Below are 20,381 nucleotides of genomic sequence, written 5' to 3' on the forward strand. Positions count from 1 at the left end.
CCCCTCCTCCCAGTCTTCTCTTCTCCAGGTTTGTTTAGTCTGGAGAAGAGAAGACTGAAGAGGGGACATAACAGTTTTCAAGTACATAAAGGTTGTTATAAACAGGAGGGTGGAAAATGGTTCTTGTTAACCTCTGAGGCTAGGACAAGAAGCAATGGGCTTAAATTGAAGCAAGGGAGGTTTAGGTTGGATATTAGGAAAAACTTTGTAACTTCCAGGGTAGTTAAACACTGGAACAAATTGCCTCAGGAGGCTGTGGAATCTGTGTCATTGGAGGTTTTTAAGAACAGGTTAGACAATCACCCATCAGGAATGGTTTAGTTGTTATGTATCCTGTCTTGAGTGCAGGGGACTGGATTAGCTGACCTACTGAGGTCCCTTCCAGTCCTATGACTCTGTGTAAGGAAATGGAGAAGCATCTTGCTCAGCCTGATTATCCCTCTCTCCTATCTTGGGTTTTCTCTAGTTTCCATCACGGAAGTATTGAAGCTCTTAAATAACTGTCTTCAACACCAGGGAGATGTTTGGGGAGAATTTAGGGAGAACCACCATGAGTGGAAAACCTGAAGGAAAAAGTATAATTTGCATACTCCAATAACAAGAATGAACTGTTTTTAAGTGTATAGCTATCATCGTATATTTATAACTTACTTCTTTTAAAACATAGTCCCCACTTTAAATTGTTTTACTTACTTTTAACAAAAGGAGAATCCTCCTCTGTATCTGAGGCTTCTGTAACACAAACTGGTCCTACAGCGAGCACATCAACACAGATCCAACCACCAGCACCAATGCCAAGGAAGTCACAAATGGTAAGTAGGAAAAAATCTAGGTGAGTCTTCTATTTAAAAAAAAAAAAAAAAAAAAAAAAAAAAAAGCGGGGGGGTGGGATTTGACAGTGTGATAGTGGAGAGTTTGGTGTAACAGTTCCTGCCCCCCCCCCCAAGTATTTTGTCAAAAAAACAGTGTGTAAAACTGAACTATCAATAAGACCAAGCCATTGTATTTTATTAAACATGCATACATTTTGTAATAGATACTTTAAAAATACCCTACATTTCCTGAAATTTTACAGGAATGAGTATATATAGCCATAGACACAGAAGTAGAAATTATTTGCCAGTATCTGACACATGACACATGCAAAATCTATAAAGTACAGTGAACTGATGACTTAAACGCTGGTGAGCCTGAGAGTTGAACAGCAATAACACTGTTATCACACACATCATTTAGTTCTTAAACCTCAGTGAAGTAGGTAGTGAAGTAAGCAACATTAAAAAAATGGGTGATGCATTTATTTTTGCATTGGCAAGCAGATGTATTAATAACATCTGACATAGGTAGGTCAAATGGTACCATTCTGCAGCCCTGGAACATTTGATATTAACATATGTATTAGTGTTAATGTATTTTATTCATGTATTAGGATTGGTAATGAAAAGGGTGGTACTTCCCTCTGCAGATCAGCTAAGCTACTGTCATAACCATAGATCTATTGATCCTTACTTGCAAAGTGTTACATCACCTTATTTAACCCACACATTCCCCAATTACAGTAATATCTGTTCAAGGATAAGTAAATTACTATACAGAAGATCCCCACTCTTGAGTCCTTATTCCTGTGTGATACTGGGTCTGAAATTCTCCATTGTTGAACTTCTGACCTATTAACCTGTTTCATCAGTATGTGCTGTATAATTGTCACCAACAGTTTCCACTGTCTGTATATTCTCTAAATAGACTGCATTGCTAGAGATATTATCATCAGCAAAGATTTTCTTTCTTAATTCTTTCTGTTCTCAGGTTTGCCTAATACTAATGCGGTAGTAAGGTGCAGGGTATAAAAATAAAAAAAGTTGAAGGTTTCTTTTTTGCTGAGTAAGAAAATTATGAAGAAGCCATAATGATTTTGTGGTTTTGTTTCATCAGTATCCTCATTTGGAATCATTTAGTAAAAGATGTCTGGTTATACCTTCCATTATATCAGCAACACATACTTCCCTGACTGTACCTTTCACAAAGCAATACTTCTAGCTGAGCTAAAAAATATTGGGGCTTCAAGGGGGAAGTAAATGGAAACATTTACATTTAGATCTGTCTCTCACTTAATTCTTTTGAAACTTAGGCCGTGTCAACACGAGCACTTATCGACAAAACTTTTCTCGTTTGGGGAAAAACACACCTTGACTGACATAATTTTTGCTGGCATAAGCGCTCGTGTACAGCGCTATGTCAGCGGAAGATGCTTTCCCGTTGACATAGCTGCTGCCACTCATTGAGCTGTTTTTATGTCAACGGGAGAGCTTTCTCGTATGGCACAATGCAGCTACACAAGTACTCTTACAGCAGCACTGTATCTGTACAGCTGTGCCACTGTAAGCTTCTAAGTGTAGACCTGGCCTTAGTTGTGGAGACAGCATGGTCCATTGGATAGGACACTCAGCTGGGAGTCAGGAGACCTGGACTGTTCCTGATTTGGCTACTGCCCTGCTGTGTGACCGTGGAAAGCCGCATCCTCTCTCTGTGCCTGTCTTTCCCCTGCCACCGTTTGTCAGTCTTGTCTGTTTAGATTGTGAGTTCTCCAGGCAAGGGGTGTTTCTGACTGTGCGTGTGCGCACGCGCGTGTGTGTGTGTCTGGCACACCTGACACAAGGGAGCCCTGCTCTCCTATAGGGCCCCTAGGCCCTTCTATAATACAAACAACTAACAATAATAATAAGTTAAAAATATATGTAATTTATCTGAATCAGACTTAGAGAGGTGTTTCAGGGTGGGATCTGTATTTTTCTGTGTCTGACAAGCGTGCAGGCCTGCTGAAATAATAGAGACCTCGAGTATTTTTCACACACCACAATTAGTAATGTCCCTCTTCTCTTTCCATCCCTTCTCTCTGACAAATTAGCAATACCTAGCTCGGAGATATTGTTGTCCATCAGTGGGTCTCAAAGCACTTTACAAAGGAGGTCAGGATCATTAGCCCCAGTTTGCAGATGGGGAAGCTGAGGTACAGAAAAGTGAAGTGACTTTCCCAAGGTCACCCAACAGGCCAATAGCAGAGCCAGGAATAGAATGTGTGAGTCTCTGGGGACACAGTCCATTGCTCTGTTCACTAGGCCACACTGCCTCTCTGAATATATGGATATGTTGGACTTTTCTGGGTAATTTGAGATGAAATAACTGTCCTGATTGGTTTCATTCTCTTCATCTTTGCTCTGTTGAGCTGCTGGACCATAACAACATGACCGTGAGTTTTATGTATGGTTCAGGTGTGAAACCACTGGTGTCATTAATTCATCATTCTTTTGTCATGTTTAAACAGCTGATTACCCTGGGCTTTGAGTAAAATAGGGTTGTTTCTATCCTCTATCTTGTTCCTTCCTTGTTATGTTGTAGAACAGAATTGCTTTCAATATAAATGAAATTACTTTGCCAAGTAGGTACTAGGGGACAATCTGTTTTGCACCCAGGGTTTAGTTTTAATTGTACATATCTGAATAAAATATCAGAATTTCCAGATAACTTCAGCAAAGTGAAGTTTGCATACCTGGGGAAGCTGGCAGGGTATTTTTCTGATGATCCAGGACAGAGTGGAAAGGGAAAACTGGGCAATAGAAATGGAGGCCAGAGAAAAGTGTGATCTTTGCCAATGTGATGGAGCTAAAAGTACCTTAATTGAAGCTTTAGCGAGATCAGTTTGGCTAACGCACTTTTGCTAAATCGCTCCATCCACTTCTGCTTCTCTGTTGGGTGTCCCCTCTGCCAAAAGATCATGGAGACCAGCCAGCAGGTAGGGCACGTGCTTGGGGCACCTCTCCTGATTATATAATCAAACTTCTAGGGTACATAGAAAAATCTTTGGTTATTTTTGTGAAGTGCATCTGTCCTATAGCTTTCTGGGTTTGGATGGAAAACTTTTTTTAAACTGTTTTTTTTCTACATGTGTTTTATACACTTAAAAGTATACTTGAGGTATATTGCACTTTTTCCTGAAGGTTCTTAGTTCCCCAGTTCACCTAATAAAAGTACTGTAGTGCTATCTCGTTATTGTGAAAGTGCAACTTACAAATGTAGATTTTATTTTTTTTACATAACTGCACTCAAAACCAAAACAATGCAAAACTTTAGAGCCTACAAGTCCACTCAGTCCTACTTAGTGTTTGTCTTAGCAATTGGCTGCACAAGTTTGTTTACATTTATGGGAGATAATGCTGCCCACTTTTTATTTATAATGTCACCAGAAAGTGAGAAAAGGCATTTGCATGGGACTTCTGTAGCCAGCATTGCAAGGTATTTAAGTGTCAGATATGCTAAACATTCATGCTGTTTGAATGCCGTTATTTTTTGTAAATAATTCTACATTTGTAAGTTCAACTTTCATGATAAAGAGATTTCACTACAGTACTTGTATTAGGTGAACTGAAAAATACGATTTTCTTTTTTTACAATGCAGATATTAGTAATGAAAAATAAATATAAGGTGAACACTGTACACTTTGTATTCTGTGTTGTAATTTAAATAAATATATTTGAAAATATGGAAAACATCTAATATATTTAAATGGTATTCTATTATTAACAGTGCAATTAATTAATTGCATGCTTAATCACAATTAAAAAATTAATTGCAATTCATCATGCAATTAAAAAAAATAATCGCTTGACATCCCTACATTTCCTTTTTTTTTTTTTTTTTGCTGTTTGGTGTTCTGTAATGTAATTTACATGAAAATCCAGGCTTATTACTGGAATGCAGAGTATTAATTACCAACTATTTGTAACTTAACTTCCATGTGTTTTTAGAAAATGCTGAATAGTTATTTTGACTTTTTTTCTGTATTATAGTTTAAATAACTTACCCAAACAATTGAAACTGGTGTGTTTGTTGTGTTATTTTGACAAATAAAATTTGCAGAATTTTTATTTTTTTGGTGCAGAATCCCTCCAGGAGTATGAAGTGGATCACAAGCGGGGACCCATTGGGTTGCACCCTGTCAGCTGGGAGTTCAGCAAAATACTTATGTCACTGGAATGTAAGGAGAGCTTGCGGGGGTCTGGGGGACTGCAGCCTCCTCCCTCCCTCTCCTCCTTATATTACTATCTTCCTGCTTCTTCCCCTCCAACTAAGCACTCAATCCTAGAGCTCTCCACCACCGGCTAGGAGCTCAGTTCCAAGCCAGGAAAGTGGTGCTTTGGTGGTGGGGAGAAGCAATTTCCACAGAAAAACTCCACTGCAAAGCAGCACTGGTGTTCCCTTCCCAGCTCCCAACCCCTGATAAACCATCCCATGAGCCATATCCCACAGTCCTCGGAGCATTGTGATTATGGTTGTTTACAGTGTTGTTGTTGACCACTTCATTTTAAGTGGTATCCTGTGCCAACCCCTTACGATTAACAATCTGTCCCAACTTATATTTAGTTCAGACACTCTGGTCACCTTCCCCAGATCAGAATAAAAGCTCTGTGAAGTTCAAAAGCTTGTTCTTTCCACCAGCAGAAGTCGGACCCACCTTGTCTCTCTCTGTGGTTATGGTGGTATGCAGGGGGACTTTTCAGACATTTTGTGGGTCATGATCCAGAAAGAGTGAGACCTGATCTAGTGGGACAAGCAAGAAAGTGAAGTCAGGCTGTGCCCAGCCTTTTCTTTCTGGCACTGCCAGAGTCACTGTAAAGTGTTAGGCAGGGGGTGATTGCCCCATGTGATGCATTGTTAGAAAGGGTTTAACATCCTGCAAAATAAATAACCCTCAAAAGACATGTGGGCAGATAATGTTTGTGTTTTTGTGTATTTACATATGTATGAGTAGGGTCGACAATGTAATCAACAGTCCCTGTCTATACTGTATTCTAATCATTCAGAGATCAAAAGAACAGCGTAGCATTTAAATGAATTGTAAACACAGGATATCTTGGTATTCATCTCTCTTTGAAATGTGAAATTCATCTTATTCCATGTGAATGGTGAAGGAACAAGCAAATGGCCTTATGTTAATTTGTATAGCTAAGTACTGTTGATGGAGCTCCTTCAGAGTCATCCTAATTACCTTTTGTTCCGTGAGGAAATCCCAACTTGCCAAAGAGGACATGAAATTGTATAAAAGATCCTTGGGTCCTGATTCTGTCATCTCAGATCTGCTTAAGCTTCATCAGGGGAAGCTTGAGTCACAAAACTGGGGTCCCAGTTATGCTAGTACACCCTGAATATATTATCTGGTGTGACAAAGTCCCTCTTCTACCTTGGTGGGTCCTGCGCTAGTGCTTGGGGTGTGCTATAGACCACCCGGATTGGATTTGGATATGGATAGAGACCTTTTTAATGTTTTTAATGAAGTAAATACTAATTGGAATTGTGTGATCATGGGAGACTTTAACTTCTCAGATAGAGACTGGAGGACAAGTGCTAGTAATAATAATAGGGCTCAGATTTTCCTGGATGTGATAGCTGATGGATTCCTTCACCACGTAGTTGCTGAACCAACAAGAGGGGATGCCATTTTAGATTTGGTTTTGGTGAGTAGTGAGGACCTCATAGAAGAAATGGTTGTAGGGGACAACCTTGGTTTGAGCGATCATGAGCTAATTCAGTTTACTCTAAATGGAAGGATAAACAAAAATAGATCTGGGACTAGGGTTTTTTATTTCAAAAGGGCTAACTTTAAAGAATTAAGGAAATGTAGTTAGGAAATGGACTGAAGAACTTGGGGATCTAGAGTGGAGGAAGCCTGGAATTACTTCAAGTCAAAGTTGCAGAAACTATCAGAAGCCTGCATCCCAAGAAAGGGGAAAAAATTCATAGGCAGGAATTGTAGACCAACCTGGATGAGCAAGCATCTCAGAGAGGTGATTAAGAAAAAGCAGAAAGCCTACAAGGAATGGAAGATGGGAGTGATCAGCAAGGAAAGCTACCTTTACTGAGGTCAGAACATGTAGTGATAAAGTTAGAAAGGCCAAAAGCCATGTAGAGTTGGACATTGCAAAGGGAATTAAAACCAATAGTAAAAGGTTCTATAGCCATATAAATAAGAAGAAAACAAAGAAAGAAGAAGAGGGACTGCTAAACACTGAGGATGGAGTGGAGGTTAAGGATACTCTCGGCATGGCCCAATATCTAAACAAATACTTTGCCTCAGTCTTTAATGAGGCTAATGAGGAGCTTAGGGATAATGGTAGGATGACAAATGGGAATGAGGATATGGAGGTAGATATTACCACATCCGAGGTAGAAGCCAAACTCGAACAACTTAATGGGACGAAATCAGGGGGCCCAGATAATCTTCATCCAAGAATATATGGGCAAGAATTTTTAATGAATCTGTAAACTCAAGGGTTGTACCGTATGACTGGAGAATTGCTAACATAGTTCCTATCTTTAAGAAAGGGGAAAAATGTGATCTGGGCAACTACAGGCCTGTCAGTTTGACATCTGTAATATGCAAGGTCTTGGAAAAAATGTTGAAGGAAAAAGTAGTCAAGGACATTGAGGTCAATGGTATTGGGACAAAATACAACATGGTTTTACAAAAGGTAGATTGTGCCAAATCAACCTGATCTCCTTCTTTTGAGAAGGTAACAGATTTTTTAGACAAAGGAAATGCAGTGGATCTAATTTACCTCGATTTCAGTAAGGCATTTGATACAGTTCCACGCGGGGAATTATTAGCTAAATTGGAAAAGATGGAGATCAATATGAAAATTGAAAGGTGGCTAAGGAACTAGTTAAAGGGGAGACTACAGTGGGTTGTACTGAAAGGTGAATTGTCAGGCTGGAGGGAGGTTTCTAGTGGAGTTCCTCAGGGATCGATTTTGGGACCAATCTTATTTAATCTTTTTATTACTGACCTTGGCACAAAAAGTGGGAATGTGCTAATAAAGTTTGCGGATGACACAAAGCTGAGGTATTGCCAATACAGAGAAGGACTGGGATATCATACAGGAAAATCTGGATGACCTTGTAAACTGGAGTAATAGTAATAAGGGGGGAGGGATAGCTCAGTGGTTTGAGCATTGGCCTGCTAAACCCAGGGTTGTGAGTTCAGTCTTTGAGGGGGCCACTTAAGATCTGGGGCAAAATCAGTACTTGATCCTGCTAGTGAAGGCAGGGGGCTGGACTTGATGACCTTTCAGGGACCCTTCCAGTTCTATGAGATAGGTATATCTCCATATATTTATTTTTATTTTTTATTTAATAGGATGAAATTTAATAGTGAAAAGTGAAAGGTCATGCATTTAGGGATTAATAACAAGAACTATTGTTATAAGCTGGGGAGGCATCAGTTGGAAGTAACAGAGGAGGAGAAGGACCTCGGAGTATTGGTTTATCACAGGATGGCTATGAGCCGCTAATGCGGTCTTGGGATGCATCAGGCAAGGTATTTCCAGTAGAGATAAGGAGGTGTTAGTACCGTTATACAAGGCACTGGTGAGACCTCATCTGGAATACTGTGTGCAGTTCTGGTCTCCCATGTTTAAGGAGGATGAATTCAAACTCGAACTGGTTCAGAGAAGGGCTACTAGGATGATCCAAGGAATGGAAAACCTGTCATATGAAAGGAGACTCAAAAGAGCTTGGCTTGTTTAGCCTAACCAAAAGAAGGCTGAGGGGAGATATGATTGCTCTCTATAAATATATCAGAGGAATAAATACCAGGGAGGGAGAGGAATTATTTAAACTCAGTACCAATGTGTACACAAGAACAAATGGATATAAACTGGCTATCAGGAAGTTTAGACTTGAAATTAGATGAAGGTTTCTAACCATCAGAGGAATGAAGTTCTGGAACAGCCTTCCAAGGGGAGTAGTGGGGGCAAATGACATATCTGGCTTCAAGACTAACCTTGGTAAGTTTATGGAGGGGATGGTATAATGGGATAGCCTAATTTTGGCAATTAATTCATCTTTGCTAGCGGTAAGTATGCCCAGTGGTCTGTGATGGGATGTTAGATGGGTTGGGATCTGAGTTACTACAGAGAATTCTTTCCTGGGTGTCTGGCTGGTGAGTCTTGCCCACATGCTCAGGGTTTAGCTGATCGCCATATTTGGGGTCGGGAAGGAATTTTCCTCCAGGGCAGATTGGCAGAGGCCCTGGGGGTTTTTTGCCTTCCTCTGCAGCCTTGGGCATGGGTCACTTGCTGGAAGGCTCTCTGCACCTTGAAGTCTTTAAACCATGATTTGAGGACTTCAGTGGCTCAGACACAGGTTTGATACAGGAGTGGGTGGGTGAGATTCTGTGGCCTGCATTGTGCAGGAGGTCAGACTACATGATCATAATGGTCCCTTCTGACCTTAAAATCTATGATTCTCTGATTGGGTTTTTGGATCAGAACCACATGCTTGTCACTATTTAATTTTGATATTGGAGAGTTTAAGGGTTAAAAATCAGTTACAGTGAGTGACCCATGATCAAGATCCTGAACAGAAAAAGCCTGGAAGAATTGTGCTTACAGAGAGGGTTGTATTTTAAGCAAAAGGCCCCAGAGCAGGAACTGAAAAATCTGTTAATTGCCAGTGATAAGGAAGCGGACCTTGCGAAAATTCTTGCAGTGAGAAACCAGCAGCTAGAACTTGAACAAAGGTAAAAAATAGCTGATGTGAAAGGAGAAGCTGCTGAAAGAGAACGCCTGTGTTTTGAACATGAACAAAAACTGGCATGTATCTCTGGTCTACAATTTTTGAGAAGTCGTCTGCTTCAGAGATAAAATGTGCTATTTATTATGTATTTTGATGTGCTGAATTCAAATGTGACAATTAAAACAACTGATTGGCTACTGTTTCTAAGATATTTAAGTTTTTACATTTGATGTCTATGTATATTGTGTAGATAGTAGAGTTTTAATCATAAATTGTAAACCTAGGTCTTTTCATGTGTTTATGGTTGCTTTACATGGTGGATAATATTTCACCTGTCCTGTTTATGTAACACTTTAAAAATCAGCAAAAGGGTTATATAAATAAAATTTATTATGAAACAAAAGGCAAAAAACTATTATGTACATAGTTTAGTCCTATTCAGTTTCTACTCGGCGCTTCTTGGCTTGTCTCTTGTATTCATTAAATGGAGCATCTCTTGTCACTGTCCAGCAATAGTCTGCAAGCATTGATGGGCTCCATTTGCCCTGATAGCGTTTCTCCATTGTTGCAATGTCCTGGTGAAATCACTCGCCGTGCTCATCGCTCACTGCTCCGCAGTTCGGTGGAAAAAAATCTAGATGAGAGTGCAAAAAATGTATCTTTAGTGACATGTTGCAACCAAGGCTTTTGTATGCCTTGAGGAGGTTTTCCACCAACAACCTGTAGTTGTCTGCCTTGTTGTTTCTGAGAAAATTTATTGCCACTAACTGGAAGGCTTTCCATGCCGTCTTTTCCTTGCCACGCAGTGCATGGTCAAATGCATCATCTTGAAGAAGTTCATGAATCTGAGGACCAACAAAGACACCTTCCTTTATCTTAGCTTCACTTAACCTTGGAAATTTTCCACAGAGGTACTTGAAAGCTGCTTGTGTTTTGTCAATGGCCTTGACAAAGTTCTTCATCAGACCCAGCTTGATGTGTAAGGGTGGTAACAAAATCTTCCTTGATTCAACAAGTGGTGGATGCTGAACACTTTTCCTCCCAGGCTCCAATGACTGTCGGAGTGGCCAATCTTTCTTGATGTAGTGGGAATCTCTTGCACGACTATCCCATTCGCAGAGAAAACAGCAGTACTTTGTGTATCCAGTCTGCAGACCAAGCAAGAGAGCAACAACCTTCAAATCGCCACAAAGCTGCCACTGATGTTGGTCATAGTTTATGCACCTCAAAAGTTGTTTCATGTTGTCATAGGTTTCCTTCATATGGACTGCATGACCAACTGGAATTGATGGCAAAACATTGCCATTATGCAGTAAAACAGCTTTAAGACTCGTCTTCGATGAATCAATCAACAGTCTCCACTCATCTGGATCGTGAACGATGTTGAGGGCTGCCATCACACCATCGATGTTGTTGCAGGCTACAAGATCACCTTCCATGAAGAAGAATGACACAAGATCCTTTTGACGGTCACAGAACATGGAAACCCTAACTTCACCTGCCAGGAGATTCCACTGCTGTAGTCTGGAGCCCAACAGCTCTGCCTTACTCTTGGGTAGTTCCAAATCCCTGCCAAGGTCATTCAGTTCACCTTGTGTTATGAGGTGTGGTTCAGAGGAGGAGGATAGGAGAAAATGTGGGTCCTGTGACATTGATGGTTCAGGACCAGAAGTTTCATCCTCTTCCTCTTCCTCGTCTGACTCAAGTGAGAATGATTCTGGTGCATCAGGAACCGGCAGTCCTTCTCCATGGGGTACTGGGCGTATAGCTGATGGAATGTTTGGATAATGCACAGTCCACTTTTTCTTCTTTGACACACCTTTCCAAACTGGAGGCACCATGCAGAAGTAACAATTGCTGGTATGATCTGTTGGCTCTCTCCAAATCATTGGCACTGCAAAAGGCATAGATTTCCCTTTCCTGTTCAACCACTGGCAAAGATTTGTTGCACAAGTGTTGCAGCATATGTGTGGGGCCCACCTCTTGTCCTGATCTCCAATTTTGCAGCCAAAATAAAGGTGATAGGCTTTCTTAACCACAGTGGTTATACTGCGCTTTTGTGATGCAAAAGTCACTTCACCACAAACATAGCAGAAGTTATCTGCACTGTTCACACAAGTACGAGGCATCTCTGCTTACTTTGGCTAAACAGAAATGTGTCCCTTTGCAAAATCAAACACTGACAAATAAGAGAGCACAACACTGTATGATTTCTAGAGCTGATATAGGGCAATTTGTTCAGCAGAGTGATGTAAGCTTCGTTATGATTGCATCATCCATGACTTCTAGGAATAACATGATGCAATTCATATCATGTATGACGCAATACCAGCTTCAGATTGCATCATTCATTGTTTTGCCTAAAAAACTAGTACTGTCCAAACCCAGTCATAGATTTATTCATAGATCCAGTCAAAGATGTATTTTAGTCATTTCTGGTTTAAATTGAAATCCCTTCCCTTTATAACTCACTTATCCTCCGCTATTCCCAAGTCAAGGGTCATATATACTGACCCAATAGCATATCTTGAAAACTAGAGCCAATCAACAATTTTAAGCATCATTTTCGTTCTCAGTGACCCAGAATTAGTAAAGTTTGACAACATTTATTTCAGAAGCATTTTGGCTGTAGAACAGTGTATTCGATTTCAGGAACTAGAAGCTAAGGCAAAAGTGGACAGACTTAAGCTCCAACTCAGAAGAATAAAGGAACAACAGTAACTATCATCCTGAAAAGCCAGCTCCTCTCAACAGCAAAGATGGGAATAGAATCTATCCCGTTTGTAACAATGTCGATATGTTGTTTGACTCTAAGCAATTGTCTGTGTGTAACCAAATTTACCCCAACACTGACACCTTTTATGTAAATGCTTTTACTGTGAGCTCAGGTGAAGGTAACCCCATAACTTGTGCAGAGAATATAAAAGTCAATGGTAAAAGCTGTTTAGGGCAAATTACAGCTTCTAACATCACTCTTGTTAAAGCAGATCTTGTCAAAGAGGAAGATTATTAACCAAATAAGAGTGTGAATATTGTAATCCTTGAGTTTACTGTAAGTGTGCCTTTAACCAGAATCCATCTTGAATGGAATGGTGTTAAAGATGAAGTTACAGCTGGTGTAAGGAAGTTATTGCCTAAGGATCTTTTGATTGGGGATGATATTAAAGCTTTGTTCAGTCAGGTTGACATAAACCAGTCACAGGGAAGAAATAATCCTGAAACTGTCTACGCTAGGGGCAAGGATTTGCCTATAGAGGGTTGCTCCAAATGTTTGAGGAAAATGGCTGTTTGTGCAAAGAAGTGCATATGTGGAAAAAAATTCAGAGTGTCTGGTATCTCAGAAGTGAATCTGGCATTAGATAAGGCTCAGGAAGATGTTTCTCTAGAGCAAATTAAAGTTGGTTATCAGCTTAATGCCCTAACTGAGGAAAGAATGGTTACATTCTCGGTGAGTGATAAATTGTTGGTTAGTAAAGCTTGGGAAAGTAAGCCTGACACAGGTAAAAGTGATGTGCTTAAAGTAGCTCAGTGTAATAAGACACTGTTTGTGGAAAACAGCAGTTTATCTGTTAAAGGAAGGAAAGGCAAAGGAAGTTTAGATGAACATAGGTTACCTTCTGAGCTGATGGCTTTGTCTAATCAGCAGTTTGGGAAGGCAAGGTTAATGGAAAATGAGTATCCCTACAACTTACTTGTTTCCAGGGTGGAGAATTGTGACAGTGAAGGAAATGTTCCTGTGTCTGTGACTTGCCTATGAAGGGAGCTACCCCAATCTCCAAGCAATTGTCCGTGATCAGCCATGTGTGCTGGGACACTTTAAGGGAACCATGTTGTTTGAACTTCTGAGTAACCAGTAAGGTAATAAAGAAGCTGTTTTATGCTGGCTTGGTAAATCTAAATATTGGAATATCCACCAGCTTTTTGGAGTTTGGCTGCCCCATTCTTTGCAGTTCACCCTAATTGAGTGACCACAGCTGGCTCCCCACTAGGACCCTGGTAACACCTCATCTGCAGAATACACAAGTCCTTGCCTCTTGGGGGTTTGGAGGGTTAGTTTTCATGTTTATACAATACTTTGAAGATATAAAGAATTAATTAAGCTCTACTGCTAAGTATCACTAATGTGTAGGACTTTGCCACCTGCTGGTGAGATTGCATAATGGCTCTGAACTGCATTGTGGAGCATTAACCCAGGCCTAGGAAAGAGTATATATAATTCAAAGAGCTATCTGAGCTGCTGCTTGCAAAGGGTAACAATTAAAGGTAACTTAACTCACTCAGAGAGAAAAATTCAGTTCCCAGTCTGTGTTGCTTATCTTTTAGAGAGACACGGTTGGTGAGGTAATATCTTCTATTGAACCAGCTTCTGTTGGTGAGAGAGACAAGCTTTTGAGCCACACAGAGCTCTTCTTCAGATTTGGGAGACCTGACCCTAGACCTGAAGAAGAGCTCTGTGTGACTTGAAAGCTGTATATGTCACCAACAGAAGCTGGTCCAATAAAATATACTACCTCACCCACTTTGTCTCTCTAATATCCTGGCTGGGACCAACATGGCTACAAATGCATTGCTTATCTTTTGTCATGTTTCATTACTTGTACATACATATTTTTGTATTGCAGTCAAAAACTAAACCGAAGAGAGTAAAAGCCATTTACAACTGTGTAGCAGATAATCCAGATGAACTAACCTTTTCAGAGGGAGATATCATTGTAGTAGATGGGGAGGAAGATCAGGAGTGGTGGGTGAGTATTTTCACTTGCACATCTTTTATTCAAAGTATGCGCACACTTTCAGAGTACATTGGTGACACAAAATGCAAGTATACCATAGAGTTGATAGGAATTGAAATGCCCGCAGCTCTACCCAGACTAACTGACTAATCCCCTAGAGAAGTTGGCGTATAGTTCTCCATCTTTTGGCTGGCCAGCTGCTTGTTGCCCATCTTTTGAGATCTGGTTTTACAGACTCCTCGCTTGGATGAATTACACTGCTCTTCTCCCTCCCTCCCCCTCCCCCCCCCACTGCTTATTCTGTCATCCCCTCCCTCTGCCTCCAGATCTACTGATTTGATTGAGAGCAAAAGGTCTAGGGCTCAGACAATAGCTCCTAAAAAGTTCTCTGCATTTTTAAAGAATGGAATAGGGTGTCTTCTTTCATAGAGATCTATTTGCATTTTTCAGACATGCATTGCCTATGCTTTAGCCAACATGGTGCATGGCCAATTTGATCCTACAGGGATTTCTTGATCCTCCCTGTCGCTTTGACCTAAGAGGACAGTGTTATGGAGTATTTTATAAGGTGCCATGAAAGGTTGTCTCTGGAAAGTACCATCAGTTGATGTAACATCTTTCATATTTATAAAATCTGTACTTTACACACATGCATATGAAAGATTATATAACCTACCCACCTGTCCTTTTTAAAATGAATGTAACCTGGAAGACTCCCTCTGTCCCCTAAAAGGCATTCAAATATGGGTTTTCTTTACCTATATTATCTAACGGACTTTTCTGAATATCTCACTGTTCTCCACTATCCCCTTTTTATCCTGGAGGATCCTGTGTCTTTAAATAAATAAATCTAGGGTAAATGCCACCCCAATTTAGTTTTTAGCCTCCCTCACAGACCAAAAACTCTGGATGACTCTGCGTCAGCTGGAGAATGTGTGATATGAGGGGGAGCTGCTGTTCAGGATTTGGGTAATCCTAGGGAGTGTTGGAGCTATTTGGAAATCTGCTAATTCATTATTTTCTGAAAGATGTGAAGGAGAGAGCAAGTGGCACTCTGCTACACATTGTGCTTTGGATCCCAAGGGTATGTCTACACTGCAATTAAAGAACCATGGCTGGCCTTTGTCAGGTGACTTGGGCTTGCAGGGCTCAGGTTAAGGGACTGTTTAATTGCAGTGTAGTCATTTGGGTTCAGGCTGGAGCCATCTGCAACCCTTTCCCCAAAAGCCTGTACCGAAATTAAACAGCCTTTTAATGTGAGCCTGAGCCCGAGTCAGCTGAGGCAGGCCAGCTGTGGGTGTTTAATTGCAGTGTAGACACACCTCAAGAGCTCACTCCGGATTGCTTTTATTGCTCTGAGTGACTAACATCAGTAAGGTTAGGAGAACTTCCGCTGTTCGCTTCCACCACTGAGAGCTGCAGTTAAAGTAACTCCATCAATTTTTAGATTTCCTCTCAAAACTAGTGGTTAGTTTTCTAGCTGATAGGAAATATATCTTAGCCATGTATTTTTCCAGAATCTGCTGAGCTAAATCAGGTTTTCTGTTTAAATAGGACAGTTACCGGTGAAATCATTCACCTTACTTCTTTTTATATTGTTAGATGTCAAAATCACCATAGCAAAACTGATAGTAATGCTTTGAACGCTCCAAAAACCTCATGTAAGACCAAATGCAGTTTGTATGAAAGCTCAAGCCTTCCTTACACCTTTCTGATTGTCTGGGGAAGAGCTATTCTACTGACTATATGGAGAGCCCAGGCCTCGCATGTTCCCTGCAGCATGGTGGCACCACATTCAGTAGAAAGGTGCTGATTTCTAAGAACAGGCTATTTCTTTTTGATTCTTCACCTGTTTATTTCTCATCAGGTTCTCCCAGTGAGGCACTTCATGTGCATAGGAGAGTGAGAATGACTCTCTAGTCTGGTGATTAAGGCACTCACCTAGTTGGTGGGAAACCTTCATTGAAGTCCTTGCTCCAGTTGCTATTTATTTATACACAGTGGAATAGTTTCAACAGGACAGATTGAAAAACACTCATCCCAGAATATCCTATAGACTATCCCTGTGGCTAGGGATAGGGTCTCCAGTAATTTGGGAGACCCCTGTTCAAATAACTGCCCCACATCATGCAGAGGGGTAATTGAACCTGGGTCTCCCACATTCTGGGTGGGTACGCTAACCGCTAGGCTCAGGGTTATAATGGAGAGCAGGGGTCGGTAACCTTTGGCATCTGGCCCGTCAGGGTAAAGCCACTGGTGGGCCAGGCCAGTTTGTTTATCTGGCGCATCCGCAGGCACGGAGCCCTGCCACTCTCACTAGCTGTGGTTTGCTGTTCCCAGCCAATAGGAGCTGCGGGAAGCACTGACTAGCACGTCCCTCGGTCTGTGCTGCTTCCCGCAGCTCCCATTGGCCAGGAACGGCGAACCATGGCCATTGGGAGCTGCAGGGCTCTGTGTCTGCGGACGCTCCAGATAAACAAACCGGCTTGGCCCGCCAGCGGCTTTACCCTGACGGGCCGGATGCCAAAGGTTGCTGACCCCTGATGGAGAGTGTGTTCTCCTCCACTCAGTGTCTTGTGAATCTAGTCCTTTGCTCTTGTAAAAATGCCTGAAATCAAAATGAAATAATTAGTCAGGTTGAAACTAAACATTTTGTTTGGACTCAGCTAGAAAGTTTTCTTACTTTTTGATTTGCTGAAAAATTTCATTTTCAGTTCAACCTAAAATTATTTTTGATTTTTCAGAATTGCAAGCAATTAAAAAAATATTCCATTATTCACCCACCTCTAATTGTATGTTTGTATACTGCCTAGTACAGTGGTGACACCATCCAGATTTGGGAACTTTACACACTTGCCTGAAATATTACCATTAAAAATTTCCTCTGCCTCAGGGCAGCAAACCCTTTTGTGCTATTTCTTTTCTTTCCTTTATTCAAAATAAAATGCAAGAACTGAGGGATATAGTGGCTTGTCCTGACCTATAGACATAGGATCCTCCGGAGCACAGCAGTCATCAGCATTCATCTACCACTAGAAAATAGGTTCTTCCTTCTAGTGTAAGTGCTTAAACTGGGGAAGAGAGGAACATGACTATTGCTAGTGAGTAACTTTGATGTGAATACTGTAATGCTCTTTTGAGAAGTTATTTTTATTAACTTGAGAAAACATATTGCATGTCTTTTCTAGATTGGCCACATCGATGGGGAACCGAATCGTAAAGGAGCTTTCCCAGTATCATTTGTGCACTTTATTGTCGACTAAATTGCTACTGACAAGCAGAGAAATTTCTAATTTCCAGCTGTTGTAGAAATCTGTTTTGCTTTGTTCCAGCCAGAACATTTCCTGAGTCCTATGTACTTTAGCTGGCCTATTATTACCACAGTTCTCGCTTTGGAATTTAAACAGATTTTTTTCTGTGTAACTCTTCATCAACAATTAGTTTAAAAAATATCATTCCAATTATATTATCTTTTTCAAGGTGAAATGAAAAGCATTAAAAAAAACCTGTTCAGGAGTCAAACTATGTGAATGTGCCCATTAAATAACTTACAATAAATTAGTTGAAGATTCAGTTCCCTTCTTTCAACCTGGCATAGTTCAGGATTCTGTGTCCCCAGAGTCAAGGAAATCCCTAACACTTAGAAAAAGGCAGTGAATTCTGCTAGCTCCTTCTGTTTTAAGTTTTAGAGCCCAACCCTACGAGCTGTGTACTTCTGAATTGCAAGTATTCAGCACTTTATGTGCTAATCAAGGACCTCAACACTTGCAGCAGAAGAAATCTTGACCTCTGAACTTGGGTGCCTTGACAGGTAAAGCTAAAACGCTTTTCAGTTCACCACTAAAGGAGACTTATTTCTTTCAGATTTAATGTAGATATTTGCTTAAAGCTGTCTGAACTCTGTTAGCTAATTTTCTGAGTTTGAGACTGTTTCTCTTATGCTGCATGTATATGTAACCTGTTTTGAAATGTCATTTCTGTATGTTACATCCATTTTCAGTCATATTTAATGTGACTACTGCTAATTAATTAAACCTCCTAGCAATATTACTGAGTTACTAAATTAACTCAAGGATATGAAAACTGCACTTCCTGAAATTTACTTAAAACTCTGTAAGGATGATGGATTGCAGAGCCTTTCTTAAAACTGTTTCCGTATGGTGTTTAGACTTTTTGTATTCGTGAATTTTCTTGATCACAGTGACCTCTTCATACACAAAGAATATCTTTAGTGGAACATTTAAATGACTGGATAAGGATAAATATCTGAAAACTCACAAGTATGCATCAGTTATGTCCTATTCCATACAATTTTTTTTAAAGTGTGCCACTACCTTGCAAATAATTAAATACTAGTTTGCTAACTCACTCTGTATTTATATAATATACCCACATCTATGGTAGCTACACTGTTAAACTTGTTTACTATTTTGTGAACAAAAGACATTGATAATTCCCAGTTGATTGATGGAATAAAGCAAAACATCAATAGAGATCCAATGTCATCTTGATGTTTATATATTGTGATATCGTACTGGTTCTTTTGTTTATGCTACAGGAAAAAACTGATAGCATAGGATTAGAAATCAATGTCTAGGTCACATTGGCTTTGATCACGTTTTGTGACTAGTGTATCTCTAGATTTATCAAGAGAACTTTGAATTCCTGACAAATGGTGTCTGTTGGCCTCAGTGTTGTAACAGGAATGAAAAAGGCCAATGCAATGTTTATATTGAGAAAAATTATGTGGCATTAATGCTGGAACAGTAAAGCTGTTGATCTCACCTTTACATCACCTTTCTTAAAATGGTACAATTGATAGACAACCTGTCATTTCTTCGAGAAGCTGTTGCTGCATTATAAATGGAACAAACTGGAATGTTTCAGGATACTTTGTTGCAAGTTTTGAAGCTAATTAGTCTGCATTTTCAAAGTTCCCAGTAAAATATGTGATATTAGTAATAGTTTAGCACTACAGTTTTATTCACTTACTGATAGGTTCAGTTTGTTTTTTTGAGACACTATTTTGTATGTTTCTATTCCTTGGGTAGAGTCTAGAAAGGAAATGGGCATATTATTTTGCACAGTTCACTTCTATGTACAGTATTTTTAAACACAAAATCTTGTAGCATCTATAACAGCCTGCAGTCAGTCTTGATTATCTGGCATCAATTACATCCTATATAAACATTGATGCAAATTTAACTTCAGCTACACTAGAAAGTGTGCAAACTTTCAAAACTTAATCATGTTAATTGGTACATTTGAGGGGAAACAAGTAATATTTCAGAATATAATTTAATGGCACTGTGGTGCTGGTAACGAAGATCTTACCGTCCAATGAAGAAATTGTGACTAAAATTTGTTTCAACAGTTTGCTCTCTCAATGTTTGCTCCTTTTGGGAGAAGAAAATTGCAGAAGAGATTCTGAACAGACTGTAGATATATATTTATAATTAAAAAGTTACTTAATTTTAGCTCCAAGATTTTGGCATGTTTCATGCCCTTTTTCATCAAAGCTGACTTCAAGAGATCATGATTCAAAAATCTGTTACTAGGCAGATTAGTAGGTTGCTGTTAATTGTTTTTAAAAGGAGCAGTTGATGTTTAAAATGCAGCTTAGAATGGTATTTGAGATGTATAATATTCAATTCAGTTGTTTGATTTTGTTGGTTGCAGAGCAACTGTATATATTGTATAACCTAAATCAACTCTTATTTTCGATGTCCTGGATGCAGTGATTTATAATTAGAGCATGATTAATAAATTGACTCTCATTAACCAGTCAAATGACTGGAAAAATAAAACTACTTTTAAAATCAACTGACAATTTCCCTTATTTGATTTTGTGAATTTAAGCAATGTTTGTTTCAAAAATGTAAAATGATAGCCGCTCCAGAATTGTTTGCTGATTTGAGGTTTGTTTGTACTTGCACTTATAATCAGATATTTAGGGCTGGAAGGGACCATCAGAAGTCATCAGGTCCAGATCTCTGAGCTGAGCAGGACCAAGTAAACCTAGACCATCCCTGCTGCTGTCTGTCCAACGTGTTCTTAAAAACTTCCTATGAGGTGGATTC

General features: G+C 39.9%; 1 protein-coding gene across 9 annotated transcripts in view; it reads left to right on the forward strand.

Annotated features, from left to right (window-relative positions):
• The window catches only part of ASAP2 (ArfGAP with SH3 domain, ankyrin repeat and PH domain 2), a 175,336-nt gene extending 155,212 nt beyond the window's left edge, over positions 1-20,124 (forward strand). For all 9 annotated transcript variants that reach the window (XM_039532006.1, XM_039531998.1, XM_039532005.1 and 6 more), the window contains 3 exons: positions 706-812; positions 14,191-14,313; positions 17,490-20,124. In XM_039532006.1, coding sequence (XP_039387940.1) covers positions 706-812; positions 14,191-14,313; positions 17,490-17,564 — 305 coding nt within the window. In that variant the 3' untranslated portion in view covers positions 17,565-20,124. The remainder of the gene's footprint in view (positions 1-705; positions 813-14,190; positions 14,314-17,489) is intronic.
• Positions 20,125-20,381: the final 257 nt, after the last annotated feature.

Source organism: Mauremys reevesii, linkage group 3 (assembly GCF_016161935.1).
Source record: "Mauremys reevesii isolate NIE-2019 linkage group 3, ASM1616193v1, whole genome shotgun sequence".
Lineage (NCBI taxonomy): Eukaryota > Metazoa > Chordata > Testudines > Geoemydidae > Mauremys > Mauremys reevesii.